The sequence below is a fragment of the Syngnathus floridae genome, chromosome 3 (assembly GCF_059516105.1).
Source record: "Syngnathus floridae isolate MCC-2025c chromosome 3, RoL_Sflo_1.0, whole genome shotgun sequence".
Lineage (NCBI taxonomy): Eukaryota > Metazoa > Chordata > Actinopteri > Syngnathiformes > Syngnathidae > Syngnathus > Syngnathus floridae.
Window position 1 is genome coordinate 1,459,959 of NC_142415.1, and position 20,536 is coordinate 1,480,494.

General features: G+C 39.9%; 1 protein-coding gene and 1 long non-coding RNA gene across 4 annotated transcripts in view; both read left to right on the forward strand.

Annotated features, from left to right (window-relative positions):
* The window catches only part of mtch2 (mitochondrial carrier homolog 2), a 67,762-nt gene extending 47,704 nt beyond the window's left edge, over positions 1–20,058 (forward strand). For all 3 annotated transcript variants that reach the window (XM_088371383.1, XM_088371384.1, XM_088371385.1), the window contains 8 exons: positions 2,355–2,412; positions 9,682–9,733; positions 11,318–11,377; positions 14,711–14,804; positions 14,992–15,039; positions 15,146–15,213; positions 15,291–15,366; positions 19,482–20,058. In XM_088371383.1, coding sequence (XP_088227509.1) covers positions 2,355–2,412; positions 9,682–9,733; positions 11,318–11,377; positions 14,711–14,804; positions 14,992–15,039; positions 15,146–15,213; positions 15,291–15,366; positions 19,482–19,568 — 543 coding nt within the window. In that variant the 3' untranslated portion in view covers positions 19,569–20,058. The remainder of the gene's footprint in view (positions 1–2,354; positions 2,413–9,681; positions 9,734–11,317; positions 11,378–14,710; positions 14,805–14,991; positions 15,040–15,145; positions 15,214–15,290; positions 15,367–19,481) is intronic.
* On the forward strand, positions 2,420–7,652 carry LOC148400064 (uncharacterized). The gene is made up of 3 exons (XR_015857569.1): positions 2,420–4,847; positions 4,951–5,011; positions 7,638–7,652. It is a non-coding gene; the product is annotated as an uncharacterized LOC148400064 (long non-coding RNA).
* Positions 20,059–20,536: the final 478 nt, after the last annotated feature.

Consider the following 20,536-nt stretch of genomic DNA (forward strand, 5'->3'; position numbering starts at 1 on the left):
CACTGCCTGGATTGATTACAAGAAAGCATATGACTCAATGCCACATACTTGGATCACTGAATGCTTGAGGCTGTACAACATCAATGGGACTCTGAGAACCTTCATCGCCAACTCGATGAAACAGTGGAAAACCACACTTGAAGCCAATGGCAAGCCACTTGCACACGTGACCATCAAATGTGGTATATACCAAGGAGACGCTCTGTCCCCAATGCTGTTCTGTATAGGACTGAACCCCCATCAGCCAAATAATCAACAAGACGGGCTATGGATACCAACTCAGGAATGGGGCCACCATCAGCCACCTCCTCTACATGGATGACATAAAGCTGTACGCTAAGAACGAGCGGGACATTGACTCCCTGATCCACACTACCAGGATCTACAGCTCTGACATCGGAATGTCATTCGGACTTGAGAAATGTGGCCGCATGGTGACTAAAAGAGGAAAGGTAATCCACACAGAGGGGGTCTCACTCCCAGAAGGAACAATAGCAGGCATTGAGGACAGCTACAAATACCTTGGAATTCCACAGGCAAATGGCAACCTTGACGAGGAAACAAGGAAAGCAGCCACAGCCAAATACCTCCATCGAGTAAGGCAAGTCCTAAGAAGTCAGCTCAATGGCAAGAACAAGTCCCTAGCCATTAACAGCTACGCCCTACCAGTAATCAGATACCCTGCAGGAATCATACGGTGGCCAAAGGAAGATATACAGACCACAGATATCAAGACACGGAAGCTCCTAACCATGCATGGAGGGTTCCATCCCAAGTCTAGCACCCTGAGACTGTACACTAGCCGTAAAGAAGGAGGCCGAGGACTAGCGAGCGTGAGAGCCACTATCCAAGATGAAACATCCAAGATCCATAAGTACATCAGGGATAAGGCCTCAACGGATCACGTGCTCAGTGAATGTCTCAGACAATGGGCATCAAAGGAAGATGAGGTGCTGGAGGGACCATCATGGGAGGACAAGCCCCTACATGGGATGTACCACCGAAACATAGCTGAAGTAGCTGATATCCAGAAATCCTACCAATGGCTAGAAAGAGCTGGTCTGAAGGACAGCACAGAGGCACTGATCCTGGCTGCACAAGAACAGGCCTTGAGCACCAGAGCAATAGAGGCCCAAATCTACCACACCAGACAAGACCCCAGGTGTAGATTGTGCAAAGAAGGTCCTGAGACAATCCAGCACATAACTGCAGGGTGTAAGATGCTGGCAGGTAAAGCATACATGGAGCGCCATAACCAAGTAGCTGGAATCGTGTACAGGAACATCTGTGCAGAGTATGGACTGGAAGTCCCAAGATCCAAGTGGGAAACACCTCCAAAGGTGGTAGAGAATGACCAAGCCAAGATCCTCTGGGACTTCCAGATCCAGACAGACAGAATGGTAATGGCGAACCAACCGGACATTGTGGTGGTGGACAAAGAGCAGAGGAAAGCCGTTGTGGTTGACATAGCCATCCCAAATGATGGTAACATTAGGAAAAAGGAACATGAGAAACTTGAGAAATATCAAGGGCTCAGAGAAGAGCTGGAGAAGACCTGGAGAGTTAAGACTTCAGTGGTACCTGTGGTCATTGGAGCACTTAGGGGCAGTAACCCCCAAACTGGAGGAGTGGCTGAAACAGATCCCAGGAAAAACATCTGACATCTCAGTCCAGAAAAGTGCAGTACTAGGAACAGCAAAGATACTGCGTAGAACCCTCAAGCTCCCAGGCCTCTGGTAGAGGACCCGAGCTTGAAGGGAAAAAGAGACCACCCACGGGGGGTGAGGAAAAGTTTATATATATATATATATAATTATTTAATATGCAGTGTTGTACCTGTACACATTCAATGAACATAAATTCATGAACTTGTTCATATTCACGAACTTGAACTGAACGTCGCGCATTGTAGGTTTGTGAACGTTTTTGTGAATGCGCTCATTCTGGGTGGGGCCAATTTTAAAGGGCAGTTCATTTTTGTTTCATAGGTGCCAGGTTTTTTCTTCCTAGACTTCAAAATAAAACTCACTGCACTGTAAAGTGGCTTAATTAGGTGTGCCAAAATTATTTGGCTCCCCTGGCCACAAACAGTCGCACGGCACTTGATCAACAAAATGGGACGTGTGCTTGGATGAGCTAAGTACGTGACAGACGGAATTATTAGGTTTGATTGGGGAAGACTCAAACCTGTCGATACAAGACTTTGTAGCTCACAGTGATTGTCAGCACAAATAACCATGAACCAGGAGGTAAAAGAAGCTTCCTGAAGAGTTCAGAGACAGAATTGATGACGTGATTTTCATTAATGCATTTCAGGTTTCAAATGTGTGTTTTGTAAATTTCTGTCTCCACAGACAACCAAAGAGATGATAGCTCGTTCCTTTGCCACCGTAGTCACACATCCCTTTCATGGTATGTAAACATTTCTTTTGAGCGTTATTAATTAGGGGTGTGACGTACGTTTTTTGACGAATACGATACATATAGATATACTGCCTAACTTTTTGACACAAAGCAATATATTGCTTTTTTTGTACAAGTTTATACCAAAAAACTATAAAATAAAATATTTACATACCAAAAAAAAAAACATATATATTTCAATAAAGCACCAGGGGCTTTTTAAAAATAAACTTACACTCATGAAAGGTAAATAAGTATTTATTTTTCTTTCAATAGATTTTACTGTGCCACAGACAGAACGCATGTCACAAGCCTACCACAATATCTTCAGCAGAGATTCAATCAAAACGTCATCACAACTAGTCTAGATGATAAGAGGGGTCCTTGCCCCCACTTTTTTATGCCACGTTTTTTTCTTTTTTTTTTTAGTACTATCTATTTTCAGCATTTGCCAGGTAATGAGGTAAAATGCCTGAATTGCTTAATTTTTAGCTTTTTACTGCACACAACCCAAACCCAAAAGTTGAAAGATGCATTTCAAAGGGACAGAACTTTTGACGTCTACTTACAGCAGGGGTGTCAAACTCTAGCCCGAGGGCCAAATTAGACTACGATGTGGCCCGTGACATTTACCTTCAATTCCGACACTTGAAATGCAATGCAGTAGTTTTTTATTTGACAATAGTTCATAAAATCTTGACAGTTGAACAAACGTTTGGTAAGTAAATGGCTGAGCTTCAATTTCCACGTCCTGGTAAATTCTAAATGTGCCAAGGTTAATTTGGCATCCTGAAGCATCCAAAAGCATTTTTTCCTATCTCAACCTAACTATAATGAAGAGAGGTCGACAATTTGAAAATGCGTACGTATAGCGGAGATTGAAAATGTGTTTAAAGCAATAAAAAATGAAAGTGAGTGTTACACCTCAAACAAGCGTTGTAGGTGGTAAATTCTTTGTGCCTAGGTCACTTTGGCATTCTGAAGCCACCCAAAGCATTTTTTACTACGTCAGCCTAACCATAGTGAAGGAACATGGAAAATTAGAAAACATGTATGCCGTGTTAACTTCCTGTGTAATGCATTGTAGGGGGAATGTGGGCCCATGGGAGTGTTTTGAGTTGAGTTCTGCCTGTGAGTGATGTACCGTATTTTCCGGATTCCACATTGCTCCGGAGTACATGTCGCACCAGCCATAAAATGCATAGTAAAGAAGAAAAAAACCATATATGTCACACCGGACATACTTGTACGGAGTACAAGTCACATTTTTGGGAGAACTTTGACAAAATCTAACACCAAGAACAGACATGAACAGGCAACAACAGGACAAACGTGGAGCTGAGAACGTGCCTGACGTGACATTACCAGTTATTCAAATAATTATAACATAAATAACACGTTCATCAAACTATCTGCATCTCTTCAAATCATCAAATCCATCGAAATCTTCGTCTTTTGTGTACACAACACCGCTTTGGACCCCGGAAGTGCATGCGGCGCTGATGTCGGACTCGTTGTCGGCTGCAGTTCAAATTATTCCACAGGCCCATATAACTATATATATACTATGTATCAAATAACTATAACAAATAATTTTATCAAACCATTCGTGTCGCTCCAAATACTTGAATCCATCAAAATCTTCGTCCTCTGTGTCACTTTAAAAAAAACATTGCTGCTTACTCCGGAAGTACATCAGACGACAGAATCGTCGTCAGTTGCGGCTGCAATTATTCCACAGATCTATATAACTACCGTAATTTTTGGACAATAAGCCGCGACTTTTTTCTCAAATTTTGAACTCTGCGGTTTATAGTCAGGTGCAGCTTATCTATGGGTTTTTTTCCGTGATTTTTATAATGACTTGATCACTTTTATACACTCGTAAAAAGGCTGTGGACCGCTGTTGTGCGGACCCGCTTTGCTGGGCGGAGGGATATGTGACACGGTCACTGGGGAGAAAAGTGGTGTTGATCGCATATCCATCCGCCAGGCAAATAGTGCTGTATAATTCACACAAAGAAGAGACAGAACGAGATCAAGACAGACATTACTGAAGAAAGGAAGCTTTTATACACAAACCGTCATTATGGGGGACAAAAGAAATGCATATGATGCCGCTTTTAAGTTAAAGGCACTCGATTTGGGCCATTGTTGACATCGTGTTGCGTCACCCTTTTCTTTATTTATTTCCCAGTCACGTCTACTCTGGACCCATACGTGTAGCTCGCTAGTTTAATGTAACTTAGTGCTTTGTGCATGAATAAAATTTGCACGCACAGACCCTGGAAAATGCTAGAAGAAATGCTTAAAACGACAACAAAAGAGACTGAGACGTCAAATGCCGTTCCAATCGGACACTGAGGAGGAAGACTTCGATGGTTTCAGTGCAGAGGAGGAAGATGGAGACGGCACTTTTACTGGCTCTTTTTTTTGCTTTGCTGGTATGTTTGCTTTAACCAGCCCTGTTAGTGCTGTGCTACCGTGTTGCTGCTGTTACCGCCGCGTCTCAGTGACTTTTATCGGTATGTTTTTTTTTTAATCCAGCCCTATTAGTGCTGCGGTATTACTGCCGCGTCACAGGCAGTGCTTGGAAAGAAGTGTTAAGGTATGTTATTAAAACTTTAAAAGGCTGTGTACCATGTTCCTTTGTAAATAACTCGCGTGCACACTTGTTGCTGCGGTATTACTGCTGCGTACAGGCAGCGTTTAGAAAGCCATTTTAAAGTATGTTATTAAAACTTTAAAAAGGCTTTCTGTGTACCGTCGTTCTTTATAAATAACTCGCGTGCACATGTGGCTTTTAGAACGGTACGGCTCATTTATGAAAAAAAACAAAATTTATTGCTGGTGCAGCTTATAATCAATCAGGTGCGGCTAATAGTTCGGAAATTATGGTATGTTGTAGCGTTACCAAAGTAACAGGCAAGTCGTGGGTTTGGTAACCAGCTCTTTATTTCACAAAACAAGAGTTCAACATACGAGCCAACACACAGTGTGTGTAGCCTCACTCTAACAAAGACGGATCCCTCTTCCCGTCTCCTCCCCACTGCTGCCTTCGGGGCCTCTTTAGGCAATCGGAAACTACTTAACTCCAAAAAAAATACAAGTTGCTACACTAAATAAACTATAGATCAAATAACTGTAATATAAATAACAAGTTTATCGAACCATCTGTGTCACTCCAAATCATTAAATCCATCAAAATCTTCGTCCTCCGTGTCAATATCTGTCCTCTGTGTTATAAACAACTCCTAACTCCGGAAGTCAGTGAAGGGATTCAGACTCATTTTCAGTTGCGGTTATTCAACAGGCCTAGTGCGACCTCATGCGGTTTAAAGTGGAAATAACATGTGAAGTGATCAACTATACTACAAACCGGATTCGGTTGAAGTTGGGAAATTGTGTAAAATGTAAATAAAAACAAAATGCAATGATTTGAAAATCCTTTTCAACCTATATTCAAATGAATACACTACAAAGACAACATATTTAATGCTCAAACTCATAAACTTTATGTAATTTTTCAAATAATAATGAACAGAATTTCATGGCTGCAACACGTGCAGTAGAAGTTGGGAAAGGGCATGTTTACCACTTCATTACATCACCTTTCCTTTTAATAACACTCAATAAACGTTTTGGAAGAGAGGAGACTCGTATTTTCTCATGTGGAATTCTTTTCCTTTCTTGCTTGATAAACCGCTTCAGTTCAACAGTCCAGGGTCTTCCCTGTCGTATTTTACGCTTCATAATGTGCCACACATTTTCAATGGGAGACACGTCTGGAGTGCAAGTGGACCAGGGGAGAACCTGCACTCTTTTACTTCAAAGCCACGCTGTTGTAACATGTGCAGAATGTGGCTTGGCATTATCTTGCACAAATAAACAGTGGCGTCCCTGAAAAAGACGTCGCTTGGATGGCAGCATATGTTGCTCCAAAATCTGTATGTACTTTTCAGCATATATGTTGCCTTCACAGAAATGTAAGTCACCCATGCCATGGGAACTAATGCACCCCATACCATCACAGATGCTGGCTTTTGAACTTTGCATTGATAACAGTCCGGATGGTCCGCTTTTTCTTTGGTCCGGAGGACACGACGTCCAGTGTTTCCAAAAACAATTTGAAAAGTGGACTCATCAGACCACAAAACACTTTTCCATTGTGCATCAGTCCATTTTACATGAGTTTGGGCCCAGAGAACCCAGCGGCGTTTCAGGATGTTGTTTATAAACGGCTTTTGCTTTGCATGGCAGAGTTTTAACCCGCACTTAGTGATGAGTGACGAACTGTATTTACTGGCAGTGGTTTTCTGAAGTTTTCCTGAGCCCATTTGGTGATATCCTTTAACATTCATGTCGTTTTTTAAGGCAGTGTCGTCTGAGGGATCGAAGGTCACGGTCATTTAGTCTTGTTTTCCGGCCGTGGCGCTTACGTGCAGTGATTTCACCAGATTCGCTGAACCTTTTGATGATATTATGGACCGTAGATGTTGAAATCCCTAAATTCCTTGTAATTTTGCTTTGAGAAATGTTGTTTTTAAACTGTTCAACTATTTTCTCACACAGTTGTGGACAAAGTGGTGAACTTCGCCCCATCCTTGCTTGTGAATGACTGAGCATGTTTGGGAAGGCTCTTTTTATACCCAATAATGGTACCCACCTGTTCCCAATTAGCCTGATCACATGTGGGATGTTCCAAATAGGTGTTTGATGAGCTTTTCTCAGCTTTCTCAGTATTTCTTGCCACCTTTCCCTACTTCTACTGGATGTGTTGCAACCATGAAATTCTAAGTTAATTATTATTTGGCAAAAAACAATTAAGTTTATCAGTTTGAACATTAAATATGTTGTCTTTGTAGTGTATTCAATTGGATATGGGTTGAGAAGGGTTTTCAAATTGTTGTATTTTGTTTTTATTTACATTTTACACTATTTCCCAACTTCAACCGAATCTGGTTTGTAGTCAAGTAATAATGTGTTAATAATTTCATATATAAACCACTCCTGATTATAAATGTCACCAAACTATGAAAAAATCTGCAACTTAAAGTCCCGAAAATACGGTACTTCATTCCTGTGATTAGTGAGATGAAAATATTGTTTTGTTGACGGTAAAAAGTAACAAGCAAAAATGACGTTTATTTGCGCCTTGATGTCGATGTTGTCACAAGGTCAATTGGGATATTTAAAGTAGTTGAGGCATGTACACATTTTTCCAATTGTTTTAGAAACCCAGATGCTGGACTGCTGACCTGAAGCCGAATATTGACTGCAACAAAGTGCAACAGAATAGCATAGTTCTTTTCATATACTACTAAATTCCCATTTTGGAATCAGCTGTTTTAATTTGCATTACAAATTCAAAACAAACCCTTTTTATAGTTTTATATATCTGACCAGCATTCACTTTTGTGGGACAAAAAATACATGCAAGTATTTATTTATTAAATTAATTTATTTATTCATTCATTCACATTAAATTGACTTGTGCTGCCATTGTTCTGTGTAATGGAATGTTGTATATAACAGTAAACAATTTTGCCAAAGGCTTGACTAGTACTCGTGCGAACTGCATGAATGTAGCTATCTGGGCACAAAATGTTTGTATGCATTCATCGATCCATATAAAATGTAATTCTCTTAGCACAAAGATTTTTTATTGACTTTTTGAATAAATTAGGCAGCAAAATCTTTTTGGTCTGGTCTGCTCATTCTACCTCGCACGGCAACTGTTGCTACTGATTCATACCAAAGGCAATACACGGCATCTGTCTTATCAGAATGATCATCTTCCTTGCTGAATCAAAAGTATATCCAACTTTCCACACTTGCACTGTGTCGTCTTATCTATTCTACTTCTCCGCCATGGTCTATGTTACGTGCTTGGACATAGCAGACCAAAGATAATGCGTACGAGCAAAGAAAATTATTTGCGCGATATGAAATCCGCAATGTAGTGAAACCGCGATAAACGAACCGTGGTGTAGCAAGGGATTACTGTAATCTGAACTGCAACTGAACATCGCGGTTCGTTTATCGTGGTTTCACTACATCGTGGATTTTTGAATTTTTAAAATCTGTGAATCATTTCACATGTAAGTTGATCCTGAGTATAAGTCGCCCCCCCACACAAACTATGAAAAAAAAACGCAATTTATAGTCCGAAAAATACGGTAGTTTATAAATAGTTATATAGGCCTGTGGAATAATTGAAACTGCAACTGACAACAAGTCTGACGTCAGCGCCGCATTTACTTCCGGAGTCAGCAGAGTTGGTTATAAGTGACACAGAGGACGAAGATTTCGATGGATTTAATGATTTGGAGTGACACAGATGGTTCGATAAACTTATGTTATAGATAATTGAATAACTCTTAATATGTTACGTCAGGCACGTTCTCAGTTCCTCTTTTATGTGTTTATGTAACGTTAGCATACCGTCCCGCTCAGCCTGTTGCCTATTAATGTTTGTTCTTGGTGTTGGAGTTTGTCAAATAAAATTCCCCCAAAATGCGACCTATACTTGGGTGTGACATGTGTTTTTTTTTTCCTTTATTGTGCATTTTATGGCTGGTGCGACTTATACTCCGGTGTGACTTATACTCCGGAAAATATGGTACTTTCGGGCCTTCCTATTTCTGGGTATGGTCATGTATAAAATGGAACAGTACAAAATGGTAATGCCCTAATATTTGTGTAAATGGAAGGCTAATTCTTATTACTATGTGAATGCAGTTGAATCAGAATGCCTATCTACAGACATATGACGTGGTATGAGAAGCAGAAGCTTAACCCAGAACCAGACAGGACACAGACTGAAAGTCTTTATGCTACAAATCTGCAAAAGTTCAAATCAAAATCCCCCAACAGGCAGTTAACGGTACTAAGTGACAACAACGGACTGGGCTATAGAGTGCCTGACAAATAGGCAAGAGACATGCTAGACGGCGTGATTGAGTAATGAGCCTATATACTGAAAGACACCAGACAACATCCAACCCTGTGACAAGCTAGAGAACAAAACATACATACATCTATTTTCTATTTCTATTTTCACTCATAGACAACAATTCGCACTCACACACACCTACAGGCAGTTAGGAGCCCAAACACCATCACAACACATAGAAAGTATAATTACAAAGAAAAATTTTACTTTTGACATTTACGTTTAACACTTTGTGCCATTCATCTCAACATGATTTTTTTGAACATGTTGGTTTCAAGATAGTTGATTCTAATGTGATTCATTTTCTGTGACTTGTCTTTCAGTGATTACATTACGATGTATGGTGCAGTTTATTGGAAGAGAAGCAAAGTACAGGTAAAAATGTTCTCCAAACTACTATAGTGTTCAGAATAGTAGTGATGTGTAACTAAAAGGATTAGTCCAGGTTTTGACTATTTCTTTATTGTTACAGGGGAAACGGTACCAGTAGGTACAAATCCAACGAGACCAAGCAATCATGCTATGCACACTTAAGGGGGTGAAAGTGAGCTATTAGTGAAAATAAATAAATAAATAAATAAGTAGAAACTGGGGTGTTCACAATAACAGTAATGTGGCATTCAGACAGTAAGTTGGTCAATTTTGTGGGAAAAAAGGTGTGAATCAGGTGTCCCCTATTTAAGGATGAAGCCAGCACCTGCTGAACATGCTTTTCACCTTTAAAGCCTGAGGAAAATGGGATGTTAAAGTAGGGTTGGGCAATGATCTAATATCAATATGCAGTAATACTTCGTTTATCGCGGATAATTGGTTCCAAGACCACCTGCAATATGTGAAAATCCGCAAAGTAGTGTCACCCTCTTTAACATACATACATTTTTGTGTGTCAATAAGTGTATATTAAACCACATAAGTGCATATGTCATCATTACAACATTAAATAATAGTTGCAAACATGTAAATACTGTATTAACACATAGAAATAATCTAAATATTAATAAACATGATACGTGTGCGTGCGTGTGTGTAACATGTAGATGTAGCTAAAGTATACATACTGTGAATGTTTTTAGAACTCTTTTATTATTATAACTTTTTTATAACAACGTACAAGTGTTCATACTGTAAATATGTTTTTAGAACTCTTTTATTATTATAAAAAAAAATTATAACAAGGTACAACACTGAAAATATGTTTTTAGAACTCTTATTATTCTAACAACTTTTTTTATAACTTTTTTGTACTGCAATTGTGTGGGCACTCCCTGCCTTCTCCTGGCGTGTGGGCAACTTTCGTATCATAATTCCACAATTTATTTATTTTTTGAATTTTTGAGGTTTTTTTGGGGGGGGAAATGAAAATTCAGCGATGGACTGAAGCCGCGATAAATGAACCGCAATGTAGCGAGGGATTACTGTATATCGCAAAAGACGCCTGGTCAATATCAATAGAACAATGTAATTTCACACAATATAATTTCGATTTTTAAAAAATAAAAAGGCAGGAAGCAAACCCGACTGTGCCATTCTGCCTGTTACATTCATGCCATAATTTCAAGCACCCAAAAGGAAATTTGGAACAAAAATACAGGCCTTACTACCAGATATTTTGAATGGTAGTTTTATTTGGTAGTTGATAGCTGTTTTATTGAATTGACCCTGCTGAGGTTGTAGAGCTGGTCCACCGGTCCACGGCCAGGATGAAATCCACATTGCTCCTCCTGAATTTAACATTTTAGTTCCCGACGGACCCTCCTCTCCAGCACCCCTGAATCATGAATGCTTGGTCGTACTGGATTTGTGAGAATCTCCTTGGACCTTTTTTCCTACGTAACTAAAAATTGTACTCAAAAGATGGATAATCTTTTTAGTCAGAGAGCACTATTATTATGAACACTACTGTAACTTGAGAAACTATAGTGACATGATTATTTTCTGAATAATATTCATCTCTTTCAGCGGAGTCTTTGATTCCATTATCACCATCTACAGAGAAGAAGGCATGCTGGGCTTCTTTGCGTATGTTTATTTTTTACATTCATACAAAGTAGATTCAAATCAACTCTCATGATGAAAATGCTATTTTAGACTATGAGTTTCACAAATAGCTTGAGTATCCTGAGGAAGAGCCAAAATGCCAAATTCAATGAATCCAAAAAGTATTCACCACACAGGGAGGGAGAGAGGCAAGGGAGAGAAAGCATTGGGAGTCGACGTGTCAATGTAATGTATGTGGCGCGTCTCTGGAGACCACAAGCCTTCTGCAAGGTTACTATTTTTTCCAGACGGTGCATGTGTATTTTCATGAAGCTAAAGAAATTATACGTGTTAGACAGGAAATGGGGCCTTGGCATACAGGTTCAGTAGGTTCAGTATATTTCAAAATTTAACCGTCTTTCAAACTCCATCCATCCATCCATTTTCTATTCCGCTTGTCCCCACGGGGCTTGCGGGTGTGCTGGAGCCTATCCCAGCAGTCATCGGGCAGTAGGCGGGGGACACTGAACCGGTTGCCAGCAGGGCACAGAGAAACGGACAAGCTTCCGCATTCACACTCACACCTAGGAGCAATGTGGAGTGCTCAAAGTGCCTACCAAGCATGTTTTTGTGTGAGGAAACCGGAGTTCCCGGAGAAAACCCACGCGGCCATGGGGAGAATATGCAAACATGTCCTGTCACCCTAAATATGTTGAATACATTTGTTACCGTCTCGCTAACGCTAGCGCTAGCATTAGCTTACTTTGTAGCTTGACTGCAGTGCCTGTTTACAAGACGTTCATATATTGTGAGGGGGTTTATTTTATTACGTGTCATGTATGGTTGTATGGGCAAGTCTTCTACCGTTTATATCTTTTAACCATCCAAAAGTTTGCAGCCCAAGTAAATGCTACTTCGTTTAAAGCACAAAAAAAAAAAAAAAAAAAGGATAACGCTACCTCGGCTAAAAAACACTACAAATGGTAGTGGTTAGAGTCACACCAACTGGTGAAGCGCTGGACCAGCTTCCTACTATTCCTCCCATCCATCCCTGATACAACCAACCATCGCAGTGTTGTTCGCAAACTTCTGCACATGGCAAGACTCAGAGATTATAGATGGTGCTTCAACACTATATATGTAGTTATATTATACCTCCGAAGCTCCCTTATTGAGGTCTTGCTGGGGAAAGGAAATAATGTGAAGTTTGGTCAATATTTGGTCTCCCAATTTGTTATATTTTGTCTCAGTTCTTTATCTTTAATGCTTGCTATGCTCATATCCAGGAGGCTGCCTTCTCAGTTTAACTATTTAATGAAAGATCGAGACACAGCTGTGGAGCCTTCTCTGTGAAATTGGTCTCACCACCACCTCCAGGATTTCTAGCCTTATACTCTGAGCCGCCCACCTGCAAGTCGGATACTGGTTTGTCGTCGTTTTGGTCCTACCACGCAACCGCAGTGCGCCGGACAAATTATTGTAACACCGCCGTTGATGACACAAATAGAAAATATTCCAAAATTTGAGTTGACCTCCAGGCTGGAGAGGCTGGTTTTTCCTCATCTCCGTCCAACCGCGCAACCGCAGCGCTTCGGACACATCATTGTAACAGCGCTGTCGCTGACACAAATAGAAAATATTCCAAAATTGGAGCTGACCTCTAGGCTGGAGAGGCTGATTTTTCGTCATTTTGATCCAAAATTTGAGTGGAACTCCGTGTGCAGCGCGTTGCCCGAATGCACCTTCACGCATTCGGCTTGACTTTTTTTTCGGCTTCATCGGTCGGACTTTGTGCATTTTCAATGAGGAGGGAATTAAGGGGAGGTTTTCAGCGGCTGCAGCGCTATTGTGACAGCGCCATCGCTGCTCTTTTTTTATGAATGAAATTTACTATGTGGTCCATCCATCCATCCATCCATCTTCTATACCGCTTGTCCCCACGAGGTCGTGCTGGAGCCTATCCCAGCAGTCATCGGGCAGTTTGCAGAGGACACCCTGAACTGGTTGCCAGCCAATCGCAGGGCACACAGATGAACAACCATTCGCACTCGCACAACTAGGGACAATTTGGAGTGTTCCGTGGGGGTGGGTGCTGATTATGGGCGATTCGGTGTGTGTGTGGGTGTGGGTTTGACTTGGTGGGGGATGTTGTTTTCCATCCCGTCTTTCGGCCTTGGCGATCACCTTTGGCCGGGTTCTTGACTGTTTTCCTCCTGCTGCTCTCCCTCTGGCACCTCTGCTGGTTTTATTTCCAAGTGTACTTTCTGTAAACATTATTCTCCATTCTTGCACATACATCCACTTCACCCAGTGTCGCACATCGGCCATTCATCATCCTTCTAATTTTGTCATTTTGTACGGAATTGTGTGATGTTTTGTTAATGTTAATGTTCCCTGACCATGCAAAATTCTTACCATTTACCACTTTTCACTTACCATGCATTTGTTTGTTTGTTCTTTTGACACTCCATGTACTTACTTTCTTCGTCACATTCTTAGTTTAATCATGCTTCCAACCATATATTTTCATTGTTAGGCAAAACATTTCCCTCTGTCCAGAACATTCTGTAATAATCCAAAACTGGCGTCTAGCATTAGGTGACATACGACGTCACATCAAGCATTAATCAAAACATAAGACATAATAGAGTACTGAACATTCTTAGACGCTTCTGGCAGTGTCCGTGATTTAGAGAAACATCAGGCATGCATTAAACAGTTCATTAAGGGTTATTAAGGTATTCAGGCAATATACCAAAAAACATTTATTTCAAAATGCACAGAAATACATATTAGATCATGAAGTTTTAAAAACATTTGTCATTACCACATATCAAAAATGTCTAGTTATGTCTTCTTTATTGTTTCAGTGTGTAGGTATAATTATATGCTTAAAACGTTTCTTTTATTGATTTAATATGTAAATATACTTGTCTGTTTATGTACTTTGTTCAATGAGGTGTGAGCATACATATCTGTTTTTGTAGCTAGGCAGGACTTTTTGTTTTTCGACCCCATTTCTTCAGCTACTCTACTTGATTCTAACAAATCTGAGTGATCCTCTCAATTTTGCGGCGTCAATATTGACAAAAGGTTCAATATTGAAGAAAGGTTCGTCAATTGACACCGATGATGCACTCTCTCTCACAAGTGTAGATGACATATACGTTCAACGAGGACTTTATTTATTCCTTAGACACCCGTTGATCGTGGACGCGGATTTATTCATTTAATATTTATTCCTTGGACATTGAATGTGGGATCTCGACTCGGATATATGTATTATGTATACGGGGATGATTATGCATGTCTGATGCAGACAGCTCTCGGTCACAGTTTGTAATTACAACCTCATACCTTTACTTTTTCTCATAGTGGCTTGATCCCTCGTCTTCTTGGAGATGTCTTCGCTCTGTGGATTTGTAACCTGCTGGCACACTTCATCAACACATATGCTATTGATGATTCGGTATATGTATATATATATATATATATATACACGTATATATGCACGTTTTTTTTTTCACACTCTTTCTGGTGGCTTGTCACCAAACAAAAATACATTTTCTTTTGGCTCTGTTTTGTCTCGTTTCTACTGGAATTCTGGCTAGGTTTTAAAGTTTGAACTTTGTTTCTCTCACTCTTACTGTCTCAAGATGAGCCACACTGGAGAAATTAAGAACTGCTCTCAGGCCGTGACAGGGGTATGCCCTCCCTTATAGTACCCATATTATATTTATTCAAGTTGCTGTTTAAAATTTTTGTTAAATTTACTCATTCATCATAATGCTTTTTTGTTTCTTTTTACAGTTCCTTGCCAGCATGCTCACATACCCTTTTGTTTTGGTGTCCAACCTCATGGCTGTCAATAACTGCGGGTGAGTTAGCTGGAAGGATTTACTTTTTCAGCCTTTTTATTGTTATTGTCACACACTGTATTCCCTGATCGTCCCAGGCTCACTGGAGGACTTCCCCCCTATGCATCAGTATATCCGACATGGGTGCACTGCTGGAAACATCTAAGCAGAGAGGTCAGCTCTTTTCTTGTCTCTAAACCTGAATCTACTGTGTTGTGCTACCTATCAAGTCTTAAGACTGACAGCACCTGCTCTACCACCCCTCCCCCCAAAACATCACTGCAGTCAAGCCAGTCTGCACTCGAAAAAAACAGTCAAGCAAGCTGGTCCTGATTTTTCATACTTAGCATTCCATTAATAAGACGCCGGCACAACCACCTTCAAACAAATCCGACATTGACATAAACATTTCTAATTAAAATAATTACCGTATTTTCCGGACTATAACTCGCTCTGGAATACAAATTGCACCAGCCATAAAATACATAATGAAGAAGGAACAGACATACGTATATATACCAGATTTTTCCAGACTATAAGTCGCAGTTTTTTCCAAAGTTTGGCCAGGGGTACGACTTATAATCAGGAGCGACTTATATGTGAAATTATTAAAACATTATTACTTGATCATTAATACATTATATATAGTTGATCACTTCACATGTTATTTCCACTTTAGACCACATGAGGTCGCACTAGGCCTGTGGAATAATTGGAACCGCAACTGACAATGACTCAGAATCCATTCACTGACTTCCGGAGTCAGGAGTTGTTCATAACACTGAGGACAGAGATTGACACAGAGGACGAAGATTTCGATGGATTTAATGATTCGGAGTGACACGGATGGTTCGATACAATTATTTATTTATGTTAGAGTGAGCCAACAAACACTGTGTGACACGGATGGTTTGATAAACATACTATTTATGTTATAGTTATTTGAATAACTGTTAATGTTACGTCAGGCACGTTCTCAGCTGCTTGTTTGTGTTTATGTAATGTCAACATACCGTATCGTTTATCCTGTTGCCTGTTCATGTCTGTTCTTGGTGTTGGATTTTCTCAAATTAAGTTCTTCCAAATATGCGACTTGCACTCCGGTGCGACTTGTGTTTTTTTTCTTTTTTATTATGCATTTTATGGCTGTTGCGGCTTGTACTCCGGAGCGATTTATAGTCCAGAAAATACGGTAAGTCGCACTAACCGCGTTTTGGAGGAAAATGTATTTGATAAAATCCAACACCAAAAACCGACATGTCATCTTGAAAGGCAATTTAAAATAAAAATAGAATAGAGGCAGCAACAGGCTAAATAATTGTACAGTGTGCTTACGTTACATGACACACAAACAACGAGCTGAGAACGTGCCTGGTATGTTAACATAACATATTAAGAGTTATTCAAATAACCATAGCATGCTAATAACATGCTAACAAGTTTACCAAACCATCCGTGTCACTCTAAATCAGTGGTTCTTAACCTTTTTCCTTGTTCGCACCCCATTCAATTCACCAACCAGTTCTCGCACCCCCTTCCAGAAGTGATGAAAGTAGTATTACTACTAAATATACAGCACGAGACAGTACACATACATACCTTCTTAGGTCTACCTCGGCTGATGACTGAAGAGAAACTAACGGTGTGAAGCCGAAGCAGGCTTATGCAATGAGTGACACGTACTAGACACGTTGTGATCAATGTTTTCTGAGTAACTGTGTTCTGAAGCATACCTGTCAAAATCATGTTAGCTTCCCAAGTTTTTATTGTGTATTGTTATTTGTTTAACAGTATTTAACTTTATTACTTACAAAAATAGATTAAAACTACATAAAATACAAATAATAATAAATAAAAATTATTATATATTATATATATTAAATAATTATTATAATAATCGGTTTACTTTACAGCTATAAGGCTTAATTAGCATTATCCCTAATGCCAATTAACACAATGACTTCTTGATTTCCACAATCTTTCACTTTTTTCGGTTACCCGACCATTATCTCCGAAAAATTGCAAATTTCCCCCAGGGTATCCTCGCACCCCCTAGGAAGCATTCTCGCACCCCTAGAGGGTGCGAGCACCCCGGGTTAAGAACCACTGCTCTAAATCACTAAATCCAATGAATTCTTCATCCACTGTGTCACTTTTAAACAACTCCGCTAACTCCGGAAGTAGATGTGGTGCTTCCCATTCTAGGTCGCTTACATCACTCATCGTCAGTTGCAGTTCTAATTACTGTATTGGCCCGAATATAAGACGACCCCCTCTCTTTCAAGACTCAAGTTTGAAGAAATACTTTTGGAACACCAAATTAAATTTTTATACAGATAATGATTACACCTGAAACAAATGATGAAACGGATGGTTATGCTCTTTTCGCCCCCGGGTTTCGGTCAGAACACAGGAGGGAAGACGTGGTTCAGTTTTGATTGCTTTACTGAATTATTGGTAAAAAAGTAACAGGCACTGTGGCTCATTGGGACATAAAGGCAAACTGGCAAAAGGGTATAGGCACATGTTTGGTCGTAAGGATATGAGAGCAGGTGTGTGCAGTGTACATGGGTGAGTCTTTGGGTGTGTGAATGTGATTCTTGTGTGTGTGATTATTGTGTGAAGTGTGTGTGCGTGCGTGCGTGCGTGCGTGCGTGCGTGCGTGCGTGCGTGCGTGCGTGCGTGCGTGGTGTGGTGTGGTGTGGTGTGGTGTGGTGTGGTGTGGTGTGTTATTGAATGTAATTAAAGACAACACTGCATTCATCTCAGCGTTCCACAAATGGATCTTTATTAATGTATTCATAAAAAGCTTTGGTAGTTCATTTTCAGAACAGCAGCCTCAGATTTCTTCTAGACATGAGATTTAGAGTACGGAGAAAAAACAATGCAGGGGAAAATGTGACGGCTAAATTTCCAGCTTGTTATTTAAAGGTTACGTATCACGTTTATAAATTCTTCCGTTTTAAGTTTTACTCATTCAGTTGTGGTTTATATAAAGTGGAACAGCAATGATTTTGTCTGAATTCCTCGTTCTGATAGCATCACAGGTCCCTCTGTTATACTTGTTCTGAGGTGCAGCTCAGAGCAAGCTACTTTGTTCAGTCTCTTTACATGCAAATGAGAAACTTCACACCCCACACCCTCCAGGCCGCAATAATAATAATGATAGTAATAGTGATTTCCTTACAAATCTTTGCTGATGTAACAAATGCAAGTGTGTGACTTTCCTCAATTAGCACTTTTTACTTTTTAGCCTTAATTTCCACATTCAATTATTATGCATTGTATTTTTTGTTTCCACTTACTCCCTACAATGTACCCACACAGTTGTCATTACTTTTTGTTAATTGCCAAAAATAGAACACAACTATGGAGTTCTTCCCTCCACATTTTGCAACTGCGACAACCGCCAAAAACCACGCCCAGATCCCTTACCACTCACATCATCTGTGTGCACTCCCATCTATGCCGCAAACACAACAGATAAGCAAACAAACTTAACACTTTTGGGTGCAATGAATGAGTTTTCCGACTGTGTGAGTGGTCTTTGAACGACAGGGCACTTCAGTTGCAGAGAGGCTGGTCATTTCTAAAAAAAAAATCACCCACGGAGAGGTTAATCCTTGTGATATGTTGAAGCAGTCATAATAAGAACTGGCCATGTAAATATTGGTGCCAATTAATAGCTGTTTTTGTACATATTAAGTGATGGTCTTAAAATGATTTCCAATGTGATAAATTGTGATTTCTTCCTTCTGTGACATCATCAGCCAAGACATGGAGCGGAGGGTTGTGTGGCCCTATTCGTCATTAAAAGTGGGCGTTTTTAAAGGCTTTAATTGTTTCAGTATTTCTCCAAAATGAATGCATAAAATAGAAATAGCTAACTTGCTTCATTTTCATGATTAATAAAATACAAAATTGGGGTACTTAGTGAAAAATTAACCATCCTCAGTTTTATCCTTGTCTTGAATAGCACTCAAAGACAAAATTAGAAGACACATGTTTAAATTACATTTTACTAATGCAAGACTCCTTATGTAAACATACACGTTGGGATTTTAGCCATAGAGACAGAAACCAATATGAACACACCACAGAGAAATCCATGTATTAATTTAGGCGTGTATTCAAATTAGCCAGGCTTCGCTATTGGCAATGCAAATGTTTTTTTTTTAAATTGTAATGTGTTTCCTAAAGTTCAGCCACAGTTAAAATGTTCTGTTTGTTTGTTTGTTTGTTTGTTTGTTTGTTTGTTTGTTTGTTTGTTTGTTTGTTTGTTACTCCAGGGAAACATGAGCAGAGGAAACAGTTTATTCTTCCGGAAGCTTCCAGCAGGAAAGACGTACGCAATTGATTACAAAAGATTTTATTAAAAATAAGAGTCAGTTGTACGACAACAAACAACAACCACGACTCATCTGGGGTACTGACTGCTTGTCCATCTTTTTTTGTATGCACTTGTCCCTGTTTATAGCCTATTCTGTGCTTTAAAATTTAGTCTTTTCAGGTCAAATTTTCAGGTTTGTAAGAAGATAACACCAAGTGCAGTTGATTGAACCAATTCTCAAAAGGTTATTACAGGTTGGTCAGTTGCCCCCCCCCCACCCATATCTTTCTTTACATACATAATTCCTCAATACTTGAGCCACAATTTTTAACACACTTCATGTTGCATGTGATGTCTAACACGATAATGGTCAAATGGGTATGGTATGTAATATTGTTTTTTTCCTGCTTCTAATTATTATTGTATAAGACTTATTGTCCAATCACATTCAGTACATGCATATGAAACTCAACAAATCTGTGACAGTCGTCAACTGCTTCTCAAGCACATAATATCGAATAAAAGTTAGTTCTGTCCCTTTTGGTGTTTTTACTATTCAAGTTTAGACATCAAGTGCAGTCTGTCTTTTGACTTAATGTGGCAAAGGCTCCAGCAATCTGCCAAATATGATCATGGAAAACAATTTGACCCCCAAGAAGTTATGCATAATTTGGCATGAGATGGAGGTGCCCTGATTTCCAAGGATAATTTTAATTTAATTCAATGTTTTACCAGATAGGTCAATTGAGAACATTTTCTCATTTACAATGATGACCTGGAGGCAAGGTGTGTGAAGTGTCTTGCCCAAGGACACAACGACATGTGACTGTGACAAAGCTAGGGTCAAACTGCCAACCCCTCCGGTTACTAATCGACCCGCTCTACTGCCTGAGCCACGGTCATCGATAATGGCCATATGCAGGGCTGTGAACTCGGTCGGATTTTTGCACCGAGTCCGAGTCTGGCCTCTTGACCACCGAGTCCGGCTGTCCATTTTTTCTGTTAATTCATGTG